The sequence below is a fragment of the Monopterus albus genome, unplaced genomic scaffold (genome assembly GCF_001952655.1).
Source record: "Monopterus albus unplaced genomic scaffold, M_albus_1.0 scaffold166.1, whole genome shotgun sequence".
NCBI lineage: Eukaryota > Metazoa > Chordata > Actinopteri > Synbranchiformes > Synbranchidae > Monopterus > Monopterus albus.
In genome coordinates, this window is record NW_018128046.1 from 175440 (window position 1) to 190130 (window position 14691).

General features: G+C 41.0%; 2 protein-coding genes across 6 annotated transcripts in view; both read right to left on the reverse strand.

Annotated features, from left to right (window-relative positions):
• The window catches only part of LOC109968944 (neurexophilin-1), an 8729-nt gene extending 5953 nt beyond the window's left edge, over positions 1 to 2776 (reverse strand). The window contains exon 1 of the mRNA XM_020615548.1: positions 2473 to 2776. Within this exon, the coding sequence (XP_020471204.1) occupies positions 2473 to 2553 (81 nt within the window). The 5' untranslated portion in view covers positions 2554 to 2776. The remainder of the gene's footprint in view (positions 1 to 2472) is intronic.
• Positions 2777 to 6046: 3270 nt separating this feature from the next.
• thsd7ab (thrombospondin, type I, domain containing 7Ab) overlaps positions 6047 to 14691 on the reverse strand; it is a 158588-nt gene continuing 149943 nt past the window's right edge. The window contains exons 26-29 of one of the 5 annotated variants that reach the window (XR_002276208.1): positions 13887 to 14100; positions 12305 to 12392; positions 7342 to 7889; positions 6047 to 7037 (exon numbers count right to left, since the gene is read on the reverse strand). Coding sequence is in view for 3 of the 5 variants with exons in the window: in XM_020615534.1 (XP_020471190.1) it covers positions 7799 to 7889; positions 12305 to 12392; positions 13887 to 14100 (393 nt within the window). In the remaining 2 variants the exon portion in view is untranslated. Of the gene's footprint in view, positions 7890 to 11894; positions 12146 to 12304; positions 12393 to 13542; positions 13673 to 13886; positions 14101 to 14691 lie in introns of those variants that run through there. The other 4 variants (XR_002276207.1, XM_020615534.1, XM_020615536.1 and 1 more) reach the window with 4 other exon arrangements.

Genomic DNA, 14691 nt, shown 5'->3' on the forward strand with positions numbered 1-14691 from the left:
GCCAGATACAGCATATAGGCAGCCTGTTGGACAAATCTAAATACTATCTACTCTCGGTGAGGCTGCGATAAGGCACAGGTGTCCGGCTCTTTGAAACAGGAAGATAACCAACCCCGGCTTCCCGCGGGAGCTCAGAGGATATTCTATGGGCTGGACTCCTGAACAGCCAACAAATTCCACCTTTAATAGAACCACCAGGGGAGCCAGATGACTCGGCGCTGGGCTGTACACAAAACCTTGCGAGGAAGAATGAAAGTGTGTGTCAGTTTTCATTTACCTGAATACTGCAGCTGCTGTGTGGGGAAGATTTGTGAGTGTGACAGTTCTGGTTTAACAGAGGCAGAATAGAGAAGGACCGGGCTGGGAGCAGATTTGCGCTGCCACTTTGCAATCTTGATTGGATCCTGTGTGTTCTGAGTCTGGCTGCAACATCCAGAAATTACCTGAGTTGCTGTCCTTTAACAGTTTTTGTACATAAATACCACACAGCCAAAGTTTGAACAAAAGCTCTGTGGCTTTATTTACTTTTAAAGTTTTAGGTATTAAACTGGCATAGAGTGTGGGGAGCTATTAGAGCTTGGCTCAAGGACGTGCAGTTGTTGAGGGATCAAACCTGTGACTTTTTGGCTATGAGGCACTAATTGCTGGCTTCACCTCGCAGAAAAGACTTATTTTATTCTAATTTTTGACTTTCAGACACCACAAATCACAAGTATTTTTACTATTACACTTTCAACCAGAAGAAAATGTTTTTAGTTAGAATCTGTGTTTGAATGAAATGTTACTCTAGAAAGGAAAGTAGTCTGAGTCCTCAGCCTGTTGATGCATTTTAGAGCATTTTCTGACCAGGCACTTGGGATGCGATTGTGGCAATAGAGTGAATTTAACTTGTCTCACATTGTGAGGCGCCCCTCAGTCGAGCTGATGGATCAGCTCAGGACATTTGACGCCCACTAAGAGTTTAGGTCTATATTCCCCCAGTGATATCAAAGTGTTACCTGAGGGGGCTGAGAGATGATGACAGATCACACAGTGTGTCAAGACATCACAGGCAGCTGTGGATGAAGCTGAGCCCTATCACTGCAGCACTGCTTTGAGAGGCCAGGGCACAATTATTACCATGACTTCTGAGGAGGATAAATACAGTAGGCGGATGGACTGCGGGATATTAGAGCAGGGCGGTTTGAAAACGGAGGAGAGGGCGGAGGGAGAAAAAACCCTAGCCACCGGTTTTCTAACTTACCCAGAGGAAAAATGCATAATCATATTATTTCACACACGACTTGGTTCAAAGGCGGCCAAAATAAGTTTGTGAGGTTCCCATGGGTCTGTCAATCTGTTGAAGGCGCTGCAGGCGAGAGCTTAGGATGCACCGAGTACGAAACAATTATGATCATCCCATTAAAGCATAGCGAAGCAATTTGGCAGCCCAGTCTGGAAAAAACACTCCCATCAAGTGATGCTGTGAGATCAGCTCTCGCTACCATGATGCTTTTATGCATATAAGACACATACTTAGTGATTAGTGTTTGTCTTTATATTGTGACAATATGGGATCCACGTTAGGGGAAGTTATTGCTTCTGGAATCGAAGAATCCTTGTGTTCCTTCAAAGCAGGAAGAGGTCCGTAAAGAAAAAGAAAGGTAGTGGGGGGGACATGATTAGTGTGCCTAGTCAGCTGTGAAATTGAGTTTATGGTTTTCAAGAGGGTGAATTCAATTCGATAATGGGTATTAAGTTGTAGAGAATAATTAATAGTAATTGACTTCTTTCCATCACTATGCAAATTAAACACAGATAACACCACAGGCGCTTTTTAAGGCCAGTCAAGTTTGTGCGGATTAAGTTCATGGAATTTTTGTTAGAGAGAGGAGTGGCTTCGGCTCTGCTTTGATTGCTTTGTTGACAGATTGATCAGTGGGTGAGGGGTTACTGTCTCTGCGAGTATTAAAGGAATTGGGTTGTCAAAGACTGTCAAGGCACTGAGTTAGGAGCATTCTGCTGTGTTTGTCAAATTGGGCTCCGGCTGTTTCTTTATCATACTGTCAGATCGCATTGGTCCGAAGGTGTAAATGGGCAAAAAGGAGGGGAGAAATATCTAGCTGGTCTGTGGGTGGGTGGGTTTGTTAGGATCCAGATTTGGAAATCTTATGTTGGACATTTGCTAATTTGTCAAGAGCAGTGGGTGTTATATTTATCATCGCAGGTGTCACATTCAAGGCAAGCAGTTAAAAACATGCTTTTAACAATACTGAAAACAGAAAAACAGAATTTTACTAAAAAAAATTTGTAGATTTTTGAATTATCAGAGACCAACTAACACGGTCTTGAAATGACTCACTTGTCCAAATGTCTCTTTGCAGGCATTCCTTCATATTCCTGCTACTAGATGAGTGCAAACATTAATCACAGAAAAGATATTAGAGGATATGGAAATGAAAAAAGGTCAAATGAAAATGACATTTAACTCACCAGAGAGAGGACTGAGAGCAGCACAGCGGCAGCCCACAGCGATGTGGGCTTCATGCCTCTTTGTTGAGCATCCCCCCTCATGTCAAACTGTCCTTGGTATTCTCAGCCACAAAACCAAAAAGAAAAGAAAAACCCTCCTTCTGGCTGAGCCAGTGTGAGCTGCTGAACTTGAGCAGAAATATGGAGTGTGGAAGGCGGTCCGAGGCAGGAGGGCGCGTTAATCTTGTCAGGCTCATTCAGGAGGGTCAGACGACTGCTCTTCTACTGGGGTGTTTTGACGCAGGGTTCGGAGGCGCTGTGGTGTGAACGGAGGTGTTTGTACATCTGAGTGTCAGTGTGGAGGAATGTTTTATATAGCGCGCTCTGAGGCACACACACACACAGAGAGAGAGAGAGAGAGAGAGAGAGAGAGAGTTGGAGGGGCAGAGAAGGAGATTCACATTATAGACTTTTGTGAAGCAACTTTTCTTTTAACATCGTCAGGGGCTGACACCTAGTGGCCGTCAGCTGCAATGACTTTCTTAACATCACCTGCTGTAAACCTCTGTGGACCCACTGAGACGCTGGAAGACAATGTAGCAACATGGCTTATTCTTATCATGTTTATGAATTTAAATAAGTAACCTGACATGAAAAAGCTTAAACATTATTTAGGTTTTCAAGCCAAATAGCAAAGCTAATATCAGTTACTAGAGTTTACTAAAGTGTAAAATTTTTGACACAAGCAAAAAACAGTTTTAACAATTTACTTTCAGGCCTTTTAGGCTATGTTAATATAGCAACTACTAAAAATAGAGAATTTAAGCTTTAAATAGATCTACCAGATGGTAAGATACAAGAAGAAAATGCCTATATAGTGTATGTTTTGCTCTAATCACATATTAAAACCTGTAATAACATCGGTTTATTGACATCATGTTCACTAATAATGTTTGGAAGTAACTGACCGGAAACTAAATCATTTAAAGGTTTAAGTGTAAAGTTTTGCCACACAAAATAATAAGACAAACTAAAATAAACTTTTTTGCTTTGGTATATACAAAAATTAAAAAAAAAAAGTAGGATTAAGAGAGATTCAATTTGTGTTGGACAGAAATTATACTGTGTATTTTTACTATAGGTAAACAAATGTCAAATCCAATCGGTAACAAACATTCCTTAAAGCAGGACTCCAGAGATTTAGTATTGTACTTCAACAAACTTCATTATCAAAATTAAAGCAGCAGAGGCCGAGACGTCCTGACTTTTTAATCTGTAGTCGAGCTCCGCAATCATTCGATCCAATAAAGCAACTTGATAGCATCTTCAGTCTGATCCTCTCTCTCTAGTTAATGCTGCCCAGTCTGGAACGCAGGCTTTCGGTTAAATATAGCAAGTAAATAGCAGATGTTCAAGTCTGATGTCTCTGTTTCCAGCATCATCTGTTTATTCCAGGAACATTTTCTCCTATTGAGTTGTATCCATTTTAGTTAAGGGTTTACAGTGGGTTAATGCTGTGTCCCTGTGAGCTGCCACACAGCTCCTGTTATATTCTCTGAAATGCTGAAGCTAAATACAGATTTTATGTACTTCCAAGGCAAATGCGAGATGAGGTGCAAAAACCCTTAGATACAGCTCTTAAATTTATATGACACATACTGTCATTTTATTAGATACACAAGGCTAAAACAAAATCTAATCCAACAGTCCTGCAAGAAATCCTCCATGAAGTTTCAGTTTGTGTTCAGACTGTTTCAGAGGTGTTGATACAACTGTAAGATAATTTTAGAAGGTGTAGTTTGTGTTGCTGTTGAACTGCATTGTTATAAGGTTTCTATTAGTTTGTCAACCCTATTTATATCTGTGATGTTGGGCTAAATTACAGAAACATCTCTCTGTGCAATGCAGTAATGCTGCTGCTGAACTGTACTACATTGTACAGAGAGATGTTTCAGTTATTTAGCCAAACATTGACAACATAACAGAATCATCTGTCAGCAAACAGATGATGCGGTGCAAATCAACAGCAACACAAACTACATCCCTCAAAACAACCATACAGTTGGATCAATGAAACTGTAATGTGGGAGGATTTATTGCAGTACTGTCGTATCAGAACTAGTATTGCAACATATGTGTGGATTAAGTCCAGGTAAACTAGCACAGGAGGCTGGGCGTGTTAAAATGTTTAATGCATGAGGCTACTTGTCTTGTTGTCCTGTAATAGCATTAGCAAGCTACCATGAGGCTACAGAAAAGGTTTGACTGGTTTATTTGAGTGATTATTAAAACAAGGTGGAAACTGGGTGATTATAAAAAGTCACAGAAAGAGTCTGGTTGGATTATTTGAAATGTTTAGTGGCTAGGGCAGCATGTTGCTAACAGTTAGCTTTAAGTTATTGTCTGCTAACAGTAGCCCTGATTGACTGTCCTGGATTATCAAGTCATAGTAACTACTGTTGGAGGATTGTGTTGGGTGTGTGGGTGCCGGGAAAGAGGCCAGCGGTTCATGCGAAGGGCCCTACCCGAGACTTGCCTTCACTCTCAAACCCACAGGGTTGCTAATAATAGTTTATTCTTAGGGGTGGCTACTGGTATTTTTTCTTCTGGGTGTATATTAGTATTATAATGAGAAGAGAGTAGAAAGTAAATTCTTCTGATAGTTCACGGCTCCATGGCGACCAGTGTGGCTGGACAGAGATAGCACTGACAGTCATCTTAGTAATTGCAAACAAACAGGGGCCTGCGCTGTATACTTTGCTGTACCAGTGGGTTTCAGTCAACAGGATGGCCCAATTTGTGTCCATGTAATGGTGCCTGTGGAACCACTGGATGTGCATGTTTAGCTACATCAAGGATGGAAAATGGCGTGGCTCGTTATGAGGACCTAAAGATTTACGATGGCATGACCTGATACATCTGTGGGGCCGAATGATGGGTCAAACATCATTTAACTTGAATACCGAGCTCCCACAGGGATGCTCAGCCATTCTCTGGGACAGTTCATGGTGTGCTGTTAATTCATACTACAGTAGTTTTAAAGGGCTTTCAGATGGGATGTGGTACAGTATATGCTGCGCTCGCCACGGTGGTTAGGTGCTGCACAGGAGGGGAGGGTGCACATGTGCAAATAACACCCGTGTTGGGCATTAGTTGCTAGGAGACCAGAAAGCTTTCTAGGAGGTGGTTAGCAGATATCAACTAGTTTTTCGAGCAGTGGACTTGGATGCACGATGTATCTATCTACATGTCAGCGAAAAGCACTGGCTTTAGTTGTGTGATGAGGAGACGAGCTGCAGCAAAAAAGAAGAGGGTGTGGGTCTGCCAAAATCAGCTTCTCCTCCATTTTCTTTGTGGTCTTGTCAGGTTTTCTGTAAATGCACGCGTTGGTGTCGTCAAAGAGCGCTGCACCCAAGTTGAACTTTAACTTGAGCGCAGTGCTCAGCTCAGCGCATAGGAATGAATGGGTTAAATAGCAGAGCGCAGCGCTCACTGCGTCCTATCTGAGAGCCCCTTAGCTTGGTGTACCTACTAAACATTTAGCTGAGTGTATAAAGAAGATTAGAAAATGACTCAATAGCTTTACCTTTGTGTGTTTACAACTGTGTCCTCATTTATTTTCAGATATTCTTGCCATACATATAAACAACCTGTACAAAACAGCTGAGCCTTCGTCAGTTTCCGGTTCTTTTTTCACACCATAACACTTGCATCATGATAACAACAATCAGTGATATCATACACCCACTTTGCAATATTCAAACTAAACATTTTCTGTGCAATACAAAATAAATGTAGCCATACGTTGATATTTTTCCAAAAAAACTTAAGAAAAATGAAAAAAAAAAATGCTATTTACAAATCCCACAACAAAAAAAGGAAACATTCTCCACACTAGTTTGCTTTTACGCTGAACTCAGCAGAAGCCTGTTCTTATTAACATGTATAATTTTGTTTGTACAGTTTTATTTTTACCATATTTAACCTTGCAGCGTGACAGAGAGACGATAGAGCACCTATGATACAGTGACTACATGAAAAGGTTTAACAACTCCGTATCATACTTTGCTAAGTGGCATCAAACGAAAAGTAAGTTTCTTTATAATGTATGTTCTATGCCCCCTTCAAGTATTAAACTGTATTACAGGACAGTTAGTATTTAGTTATCAGTAGGTAAGGCAGAAATGACATTTATATGACAGAATGGTTTTAAATTTATCGATCTTTTAGTCACAGCAAAATGTCAGCTTTTCCACGACATACTACTGTAGGTAAAAAAGTAAACGGTTTGAATTCAATCTGAAATTTTGGTAAAAAAAAGTTTAAATCAGGTGATTCATTAAAAGAAATCACCCGTAGATATCGTAGTGAAATCTTTAATTGCATCTGGGCAGGAATAAAGTTTTAACACTAGACGAACTCTACAAACCACAAAAGGTATTTTACTACAACCAAAAACTCAGTTGTGAGAAATAAACTTTATACACAGTATATTTACTGGAGGTTCACACCGGTTCTGTAGAACGTGACACATCTAGGCATCATTTCCTGTTGCCGTCGTTCTCCTTTAGCCGTTCTGGTTCTGTCTGTGGAAGAGGCAGTGTGTTATGGCAATAGAAGGTAGAAGTCACATGTGCATATCATGCTGCACTAATATAGTGCAAGGTAGTGCCTGAAACAAAGCAAGGGTGGAGACAGGCAGGCAGTAGTTTCCACGAACAAGTGATTGGAGGAGCAGCCTGCAATCAGCATTGTACAGATCAGTTTATCCCACAAACACAGGCCCGTGTGCCTCTGAATCAAGAAAAAAAAGAGGAAATGGCTCCTTTTGTTGGAGACTGTAGAAGAGATTCAAAACCCAGTTGAGGATCGAGAAAAAGGAATCCAAACCTTTTTGGAGATTTTCCTCTCCCTCCTTCTCCCTGTGGTGACTTTTGGCAACGTATGAACCGTCGGAGCATCCTAAGCCTCCAGCTACTCAGCATTTTCAGGGACAAGCAGAAAAGCACAGGGGAAGAGTTAGCGCTCACGCCACCACATTTAGAGATGGCTACACCCAGCCCTCTGGAAACGAATCTTTTCTTTACACAATGTGGACGTGTAGGGGGCAAGAAAAGGCATTTCACTGAGGTCTTGAAGGCCCTTGCAAAATAAAATATTAAAACGAAAACAAAAGGGGAGTGAATGGAGCTCTACTTGCAACGGCTAAACCCCTCCAGTGTTAAGAGGATTTACTGTAATTTCTCCGCTCTTTGATGTGTCCATTCATGCTACAAACATCCATGTCCCTCACTGTCATGGTGTGATGATGCAGGTCGGTATGACAGGTGAAGCGTCTCCCAGAGGACTACATGTCCGTGTCCCCATCGTAGGCAAGAGTCAGAGGTTTTAGTCGGTTGTTCTGTTGCCTCTGTCTCTGAGGTCTCTTTGGCTTTTTGCTGTGTGGAGACATGAAAATAGCGTCAGAGCAGCACTCGTAAGATTTGGATTCTACTCTCTAACCACAAACTAGCACATTAGTCATGCAATTACATATGTTTCGGCTAAATGCTGTAATTATGAAACAAAACGAAGGTCGAAATCAAGTGAAACATGTTACAGCAGCACATTAAGTACATCGCTGAACAAATAAGTAGAATTGGATTATTTAAAGTTAATTTGTTCCCCAATTTAGTTTATTTGTAGTTTTCCAATTTGTGGCAGCACAATAAAAGTAAATCTTATAGTAGAAATGTAACAATGCCTAAAACGTGCAGTACAATATCACCATGATAAAAAGTCCTTGATGTGATATTTATCATGATGTTTATGAATGAAGAAAAAGATGACTTATTTTACAAAGGTTTAATGGGACTCAGCTGAAGAACTGGTGCCACCAGCTGTTTCTCATGATGAACCAAGTCCTAAATTTTACGAGAGGTAATCGATTTGTATTTTCTTTGGTGATTTTTTTTTTCTCTTCCCAAATTCAATTAAAATTGTCACCACATTTGGACAGAAACCTACAGTAGCTAGTGTTGGTCAGGGCAGTGGTGTGGCCACAGCTGAGTGCTATGGCACAGAGGAATATGGTACATCAGGCTGTGATCAAGTCAAAGAATCATTTCAATGTTGGGGTTGGTCTTTTTATGGCTTTGTGGATGGGAACAAAAATGCAAATAATCACCAAACTCATCAGTTAAGGCATACACTCAATTATTAGCAAAACAGCCAACTGACCTTGAGACTCACAAACTAGTCAGTTTCTTTTACAGGAAGTCTAGAATAACAAAGATGGCAGGTACTTCTGTAAAATGTAAAAGTACACAGCATGATCACGGCAGAGGTGGTACATGCTGCTCGTTGACAGGCCTCACACGCACGGAGATAGGACTAAATCTAAAGTATTAAGTGCTAGTTAATCTGCATGCAAACGGCGCATGCCAGACATTTGCTACTTTGCCTCCGGGGGTGGAGTAGGGGGGTGGGATCTTTATAGCAGAACCTCTGTATGTCTCTGAGGCATCAGTACCACCTTTAAATGATTCATTTCTCATAGTACTGTATGGTGTATAATATAAGAAATAGTGTTTTCTATTGTATCGTCAGATCATAGTTACTCCATTTTTCTCTCTACATCTTCAGCCACTGGTGGCCAGTTAAAGGATCTTTTTTTTTGTTTTTGAACCAGTTGTATTTCCTCTCAAAGTGGGTATTTTGTAATCGGTAATTTTGCCATCACTGCCTCTGTTGTAGAGATTGGGGGAAACAAAAAGTCAGGTTAAACAGTTAGCCACATGATGTCAGTCAAATCATTTCTCACACTTTGAGCCAGAAGGAGCAAACAAGATTCAGGGTGGTTGAAGTCTGGGGCAGTCACTGCAGCTAACTGCATAGGAATATACATCTGGGTCAACTTGCCCACTGACCTGATGACAAGGTGGTCAAAGTAAGAAGTTGTAATGGCCATTTCAGACGGCTGTCCAAATCTGGCATTTACTTTGTTTCTACTGAGAAAGAAGCATGAAAAATGATTCGACTGAAGCAATTCCGAGCTCTGTCAGAGGCTGACCGATTGCCCTAATAACGCTGTTTAATGCAACTTATTGTTTCCCTGAATGTCAACAACAGAAGCAGTGACAGCAAAATTAGCAGTAGCTACAGCGTCATCATACTCAGTTTTAGGGGAAATACAGCAGGTCCTTTAATCTTTCCCTGAAATGTTCTCCCCAAACAGAGATGTTGTGTAATGGTCTCTGGACAATTGAGATGCTGAATTGAGACAACCGGAAATTTTCTCTGATGAAGAGCTGACAAAATTATTAAAGAGTAAACATGAAGCCAACATTCAAACAAACGGTAAAACTAAACTCGTCTTTTCTCTGTGGGAGAAGTTCATAAATACTGATTGGAATAACAGATCTACACATTTTTATGATTAAACAATTATTTGGTGACTAAAATTTGAAATTTGTTTAAAATGCATTTAAAATTTCCCAGAGTTTAAAGGATAAGGCCTGTAATTTTACATATTAACAGTATTTTAAGCAGCGCCCATACAGAGGCTAAAACCAACAATGACTTGCCTCTACTCATGGTTAATGTCTGTCAGTCCTGGATTAGCTTGTTTGTCTGTGCCACAGACCTGTTTTTGTTAAAACCAGTTAAAAAAACCTTTCCCCATTATGAAACACAAGCGCCTAATATATAGATATTTTAAAATGTTGGAAGTTGTGGCTTTTCACAGCATCTGAAGTAGCAACAGGCAACTGCACAATGTACAAGATCTTGTTTTTTTTTTTTTTTTTAACAAATATTAGGGCCTGGTGTTTCATAAACATGTCATCCAGTTCAGTGGTGTTGTTTTCCTGATGGCTTTTTGTTTTTGAATGGCAACAGAGATCTATGGCACAGAAGAATAAACTAATCCAGGACTGACAAACAGTGGGTAGAGGCAATTCAATGGTCGTTTTAGTCTCTGTATGGGGACTGTTGAAAGAAAATGACCAGCCTTTTCCTTTAAAGTGACACATTACTGTAGATGCACCTTATCCATCACCCAGAAATCGATATTATACAAGTCAAAAGAAACACAGCAAATTCTGAGATCTGATAAGCTAGAACCAGCATTTTACTTAAAATGTCTCAAACCAGTTTGATCATCTAATATATTGGCATCCTACAGTCCAGTCCAGTTGTATATAGTCTGTTCAAAGCTGAATACAGAGAAAAAACATCAATACATGTTGCATATAAAAAGGATCATGAGTTCTTAACATGAACAGGATATGGGTGGGAAATAATACAGCCACACTTGCTCTTTGGCCACAAGGGGGCAGTGTGAGATCATGGTGACACACTGCCTGCACATTCAAATTTGATTTGTGGGACAGAAACAAATACTGCAGTAATATTATGATTTCTCCTTTATCTCATCATGCAACTGCTGTCAGTGTTACAGAACCAATTTAGTAAATCTATATTCCATTTATATCAACCCAATGAAACACTGGCAAATCCATGAGGATGTAACAGCACAGTGAACGTACAAATAATATCTGGATCAACACTGTCACTACATCCTCATGTTTGTAGTACTGTAATTTTCTACAGGCTGATGCTCGACCTCACAGAGATGCGCTATGCTAAGAAGCTATTTCACCATGTTTATATCTCGTTTTAAAAGAGACCAATTGCTGATCTTTTAACTCACACGTGGCACAAATAAGATCTAGTGTAAAATGTGTTACCAGAAAAATTAACTGCAAGATTATCTTCAGTATCTCTGTTCATTTTGGGCAAAAGGTCTTTTTATCATTAGAATTTTTTGTCAGAGTTTTTCCCTCCTGTTTATACCTACTTTTAAAAGTGATCCATATGTGATTTGTGTGTTTTGAAATCTTTTACTTAAAGCCGCTCTAGCTAAATTTCACATTCTAACTTTTCTCAAGTTAGTGAGTGATACTTGCATTTTAAATAACTATGCTCTTATTTATTTGTATTTCAAAGGGGAATCTGTACTGTTTACTCTACGACATTTATGACAGTTTGCAGATTAAGATTTGATGCACAAAACTAACTTATTTAAACTTTAGTTTAAAAACAATGCATAACCAGAGATTAAACAGCTCAGTGTATAAAACATTAACACTCTCAACCTCCACCAGCTACAACATTAAAATGCACCTTAAATGTTGCTTGTCATTCAGCTTGTTCAAACTGTAAAAGTACCACATCACTCACTAACTTTAGAAAAGTTAGAATGTGAAATTTAGCTAGAGCGGCTTTAAGTAAAAGATTTCAAAACGCACTAAATCACATATAGGTCACTTTAAAAGTAGGTATAAACAGGAGGTAAAGACCTTTTGCCCAAAATGAACATGGAGGCATCATCTATGTTTCTATAGGCTCTTAAAAAAAGTCTACAGGGCCTAGAAAAATATGACTGGGTGGTTTGTTCTCACCTGCACCAGCACCTTCATGCGGCTAGTCAGGCAGGACATGCGACACTGTCACAGGGAAGGGTCAGGGAGTGTGGGATGTGTCGGGGGGGAACCCTGCACATCCTCATTAGCCGCCACTGCTTTGAGCCAGCTTTTGGCAGTCGGGACAGGTGTAAGTCATCTCATGAGCATTTTGGCCCATCCAGACTGCCGTCCCATTGGCATCAGCCTCTTGGGCTTTAAGAGAGCGATGCACCTTGGCACAGTAGCTGCTACTCTCACAACAGGATGGCATGGAGGAGGCAAAAAGAAAAAAACTGTGATGTGAGGGAGGGGATGGGCCAACTCAGAACAGGAGGGGGAAATGAGGAGCGTTTGGTTTCATGAATGAGGATGATGATCAACAGGCGGGATTAAACTTGTCAACTCACCAAGCTAGGTATATCATAGACACTATGAATATGAGGAGCACCAAGGCTCCGGCTGCTACACCGTACACCCACATCTTCAGCTTCCCATCTGTGGAGGAGGAGGCTCGTCAGTTTGTCTGTTTACACTTCAACACGGCGCCAACAGCCATTCAAAGCTGCAACAATTAAGTCTGTGAGAGCTTCAGCAAACAGTAATTGCTACTTCTTTTTCACTACCGCTTCATAATAATAAAGCCCACGATTTACGGTGCAATTTCTTTGTATGAATCAAGTCTCAGTCGGTATTAAACATACACACAGTGGAAGAAAACCATGGGGAACAAGGGAGCAACAAATGGGCATTTGGCAGGAAAGGGAGACTCGCTTCACAGTGACTGGGAACCATGACGCTGCTCAGGGCTCCCCTCTATGACAACTACAGTTTTATGAAAACATCTGGGCAACACAGGACAAATGGGATTTTGTTCCCATTCCCCATAGTCTTTTTCCTTCCACTGTGCCTACAGTTCAGCCGTTAGCAGGAACATCATTGTATTGGTATCAGATTCATCCAACAACACTGCACTGTGGGCTGTAATAGAGCTGTTACTGTTCTCTTTCTCAAATGCAAAACACGTTTTAGAGCTTCCTGTGATGAAGAGCAACAGGACAAAGTGCTCTGAATGTTTCCTTTACCGTCATGCACCGTCAGTCCCAACACTCAGTTCTCAAATGTTAAACGGGTAAGTGGAAAGGTTCATACAGGCATTTGTGAAAACCTGTCTGAAGCAATCTGTCGGTTTTATCTCATGAACAGCTGCAAGTAGATGTTAGACTAAATGTTAATCAGAATCTGTCGACACTAAATCTAAATACAAATTGAAGTAAAGTTCCTTCTGCTGTTGTCATGTGAAAACCTCTCAGCTTTATGACTCACTTCAAGGATTACATGGTGCTCTGCAGGCTGACAAAATTCTACAAACGCTGGGTTTGCTAAAACCCTTTCACTTCAGATAAACTTGGAAAGACTGGCTCATACACGGAGGCGGTTTTTCTATCCAGTAGTGCACATGGAAATAGTTTAAATACAAGTCCCTGATTTAAAGCTTTAAGATAAACATGTTGCAAGTGGGAATTTTGGAAATAATGTGTGGTGTTTGTTTGTCTACAGGTAATTATGTTTTTGTTGTCAATAAAAGCCCTGTTTAGAGTCATCACTTGCTGGTGGTGTTTTATTTCTAATTTTTGCTCTTTAAAAAAAAGAATAAAAATACTATCAGAGTAAGATTTCCAAAAATATAAACAGCCCGTATCTGTATGACGTCCTCCACATTTCTGACTCATTTTCATGTGCTGGATTTATGATTGACAACGGGAAACCAGCAGCCTCTGAAGAGCACATTAAGGCCAGGTTAGTTCCCCAAAACATGACAGATAAAAGAGATTAAAGGTTTTCACTCGACAGCAACAAAACGCTTTTTCAACTGTTTTTTACAACAGGAGGTGTCTTTTTACTTTTTGTGAACACAGTGAGAAGAAGCTATTTTGGTGGAAATAAATGTGGATTTGAAGTAATGATAAACGGTGTGTGATGTGGTCTGACCTGGTCCATAGGGCTGCAGGTACCAGGTTCGCCCGGGACGTCCGGGCTGAATGGTAGTGGGCTGGGTGGGGTTGGTGGCACGGCTGGTCTTCACATCCCCCTTCTTGTCCCCCGCCGTAGGGATCTCCAGGACTGGGATGGGAGCACACTGGTCCAGCTGCCCAGCAGGTGACAACACCTCTGTGAATCCGTCCTCGCACATGCAAACAGCAGCCTGCAGGGAGCAGCACACAACCATTTTTAGTCAGGGCCGCAGCTACAGTACAGAGCGCCACGGCAGTGTCGTGCAGAACAGAGGGGAATGAATGTGCTGGGGGGCCGTTATTGCTCGATGCCCTCAGCTGCTGTGAGCGCTGACATGTTTCTGTCTTATCCATTCAATCGAGATAAAAGCGTCAGCTTCCAGAAAAAGGAAAACCATTTCACACCATGCTTGTGACCCGTTGGCCTCATTCCCACATCCTGTGTTTCAGCTAATACACGTTTCCAATTCATCTGCAAAACCAGACAGTGCTGTATTCATTTTATGACTTTTATTTATCCAGGATGGGATGGCTGACCACAAATACAAAGTTACATACATTCACATGAAATCTCCCCTGTACTTGTCATGTGCCTCGTTCAAGGGCATTTTAAGAGTGGTAATGCAGGAAGGGTGAGTGCTGCTAATGGACTTCCCAGCATCCACGCACTAGCCAGGCTATTTGGCACACCAAGCTAAAACCTGTGCAGTCAAGACAACAGTTCGACCCTGGAAGGTAGGATTAGAGGATGATAATGTTCAGTCTGTGTTCACAACGTTTCA